The sequence below is a fragment of the Moschus berezovskii genome, chromosome 8 (genome assembly GCF_049115385.1).
Source record: "Moschus berezovskii isolate FMDL1 chromosome 8, NW_MosBer_1.0, whole genome shotgun sequence".
Lineage (NCBI taxonomy): Eukaryota > Metazoa > Chordata > Mammalia > Artiodactyla > Moschidae > Moschus > Moschus berezovskii.
The window spans coordinates 70258568-70262051 of record NC_142467.1 but is presented as its reverse complement, the minus strand read 5'-3'; the positions used below and the strand labels follow the sequence as shown (position 1 = coordinate 70262051).

The following is a 3484-nucleotide window of genomic DNA, read 5'->3' as shown; positions in this document are numbered from 1 at the left end:
ATGCCATAAACTTCAACTGCAGCAACACAGCTATAAGTTAGCAATTTTTTAGACCCACAGTTGTGAATTACTAGTTTTCTAGTAATCTATAGAATTATAGATACTTTTAAAACTCCATATCTACAGGGTCATAGAATTTCCTCTCGTTAGCACAATTGAGTGGTACACACATACACATACACACTCATATACACACATACATATATGTGCACTCTCTCAGTAAATCTTCATTTCAGTTGGTAGACTCCTATAAGTGATCCATTAACTTCAAAGCTCTCCTTGGTGGCCTAGGTGAAACCTCATGGACAATATCACCTGGATGAACAGCTACACTGAAAGATTAGATTTTACTCTGGTGGGAATCTTCAGTCAATCACAACACCCTGCTCTCCTTTGTTTGGTCATTTTTGTGGTTTTCCTAATGGCCTTGTCTGGAAATACCATTCTGATTTTTTTGATATATTCTGATGCTCACCTCCACACCCCCATGTACTTTTTCATCAGTCAGTTGTCTTTCATGGACATGATGTACATTTCTGTTACTGTACCTAAGATGCTCATGGACCAGATCACAGGTGTGAATAAGATCTCAGTCCCTGAATGTGGGATTCAGATGTTCCTCTATGTGACACTAGCAGGTTCAGAATTTTTCCTTCTAGCCTCCATGGCCTATGATCGCTACATGGCCATTTGCCATCCTCTCCATTACCCTGTCTTCATGAACCACAGGGTGTGTCTCTTCCTGGCATCTGGCTGCTGGTTTCTGGGCTCAGTGGATGGCTTCTTGTTTACTCCCATCACCATGACCTTCCCCTTCTGCAGATCCCTGGAGATCCATCATTTCTTCTGTGAAGTTCCTGCTGTATTAAAGCTTTCCTGCTCAGACACCTCCCTCTATGAGATTTTCATGTACCTGTGTTGTGTCCTCATGCTCCTCATTCCTGTGACAATCATTTCAGGCTCTTACTATTTTATCCTCCTCACCATTCACAGGATAAATTCAGCAGAAGGTCAGAAGAAGGCATTTGCCACTTGTTCCTCCCACATGACTGTGGTCATCCTCTTTTATGGGGCTGCCATATACACATATATGCTTCCCAACTCCTACCACACCCCTGAGAAGGACATGATGGTATCTATCTTTTATACCATACTCACTCCTGTACTAAACCCTTTAATCTATAGTCTAAGGAATAAGGATGTTATGGGGGCTCTGAAGAAAATTTTGAATGTGGGAATTGTTTTTCAAGAAACTTTAAAGTAAGAAACTTTGTATTAATGTGTTTTACCTTCTCTTTACATTTCATAAGTTTAGATTCTTATGCCAACAGCACCGCTTAGAATTCTATACTATGATATCTCATTTTCACACTTTTTTAGAGAAGTCCTTCCTTGAATGAGAAAACTCTCCAGTTTTCCAATCCTTCTCCACTCAAAATGCATTATACAATTATACTGTATTGATGTTATTTACTGAAGCTGATAACTGCACTATGACTTTGTAGATGAATATACATATATATTCTTTGGAAACATAATAAAAATGGTTAAAAGAAAAAAGTTATGAAATGCTATGAAATTGATTAAATGGGTGATAATGAAACAAAAACTATACAATATTAACAACTGAGGATTCTGAGTAAAGGGTATATGGTTTGTACTATTCTTATTCATGCTGCTGCTGCTAAGTCGCTTCAGTCGTGTCCGACTCTGTGCGACCCCATAAACGGCAGCCCACCAGGCTCCCCCATCCCTGGGATTCTCCAGGCAAGAACAGCATGAAAGTGAAAAGTGAAAGTGAAGTCGCTCAGTCGTGTCCAACCCTTCGTGACCCCATGGACTGCAGCTTATTCATGCTACTTTTCTATAAATAAACACTTACTCCACATAAACAGTTAGACTATCAATCCTCACTCCTTTATTGATTTTGTCTTCTGCTTTGTGGCAATGTAAATGACATTATACCTAAGAAAACATGCTCATTTTAATATGGCTAATTATTACTGAGATAATCCTGTCTCTGCCCAACTTTATATGGCCTGCTTTGTTCCACATGGGTGAATTCTGAAGGCATTTGCTGCTGCTGCTGCTGCTGCTAAGTCACTTCAGTCGTGTCCGACTCTGTGTGACCCCATAGATGGAAGCCCACTAGGCTCCCCCATCCCTGGGATTCTCCAGGCAAGAACACTGGAGTGGGTTGCCATTTCCTTCTCCAATGTGTGAAAGTGAAAAGTGAAAGTGAAGTCGCTCAGTCGTGTCTGACCCTTAGCGACCCCACGTACTGCAGCCTACCAGGCTCCTCCATCCATGGGATTTTCTAGGCAATAGTACTGGAGTGGCTTGCCATTGCCTTCTCCGCTGAAGGCATTTAGTGAAGGTTAATTGTTCTGTGCAAGTAGTAGGTTTAGAACGCAGAATTGCATAAAGGACAGAGGGAAATATATAATTGGCAGAAAGATTTAGAGAAGATTCCTCCATGGGGTGACATCTGAACCAAGTTTTGAAGTATGTAATTTATTACACAAAAAGAATCAGGATATCAAATTTCAAACTCATTTATTTATTCAATTATTCAATGAATATTTCCTATACTAAACTATAATCCAAAATGAAAGTTAATGAGAGTAAAATCTGAATACTATAAGGCTGCTGTTCCCAAGGGATCTGGATCTGTAGCTGTGTTTTTACACACAAATGGGTTCTATAAAGTATTTGCTGTGTCTTGATGTTCATGAAGAATGGGTACAGCTCATAAAGAGATATCAGTTCTATCTGTGACATGTAAGTTGGGTAAAATAGAAGGTTGAGAGCAACCCCTGGAATTCAGTGTTGAATGGTGACCAGATGTTAACTTTAGATGAGTATAAACAACTAGAAGAGAGGAAAGGGATTGTTCAAGGACACAGAAAAAGAATAGCACAAAGGTCAGACAGTTTACCAAGCAGGAGAAGAAAATGTTCCAATGGCTTCTCCTTTCCTGTCTTACTTTATAGCCTCATTTCTTGACCTTCTGTGATCCAGAGTTTTACAAACATCAACCAAACAATGAGAGTATTCTTTTTGAAAAGTTAAATCAGTGGAAATCAACTGGGAAGTTTAACATTAGAGATGGGGAGATGAGGTGAGTGAGAATGAGAATTGAATGGTGTTTTGTTACTGTTGCTCAGTTGCTCACTCATGTCTGATTCTCTGTGACCCTATGGACTGCAGCATGCCAGCATTCCCTGTCCTTCACTATCTCCTGGAGTGTGTTCAAACTCAAATCCATTAAGTTGGTGATGCTATCCAACCATCTCATCCAGTCACTCCCTTTTCCTCTTGCCCTCAATCTTTCCCAGAATCAAGGTCTTTCCCAATGAGTCAGCTCTTTGCATCAGGTGGCCAAAGTATTGGAGCTTCAGCATCAGTCCCTCCAATGAATATTCAGGGTTGATTTCCTTTAGGATTCACTGGTTTGATATCCTTGCAATCCAAGAGACTCTCA

General features: G+C 40.2%; 1 protein-coding gene across 1 annotated transcript; it reads left to right on the top strand.

Annotated features, from left to right (window-relative positions):
- Positions 1–301: 301 nt before the first annotated feature.
- Positions 302–1264, top strand: LOC129558600 (olfactory receptor 2T29-like). The gene has a single exon (XM_055429882.2). The coding sequence runs from the start codon at positions 302–304 to the stop codon at positions 1262–1264; it is 963 nt and encodes a 320-aa protein (XP_055285857.2).
- The last annotated feature ends 2220 nt before the right edge of the window (positions 1265–3484 follow it).

Excerpts from the sequence above, each read along its gene's own strand:
- LOC129558600 (XM_055429882.2), top strand. The coding sequence starts at position 302 with ATGGACAATATCACCTGGATGAACAGCTACACTGAAAGATTAGATTTT.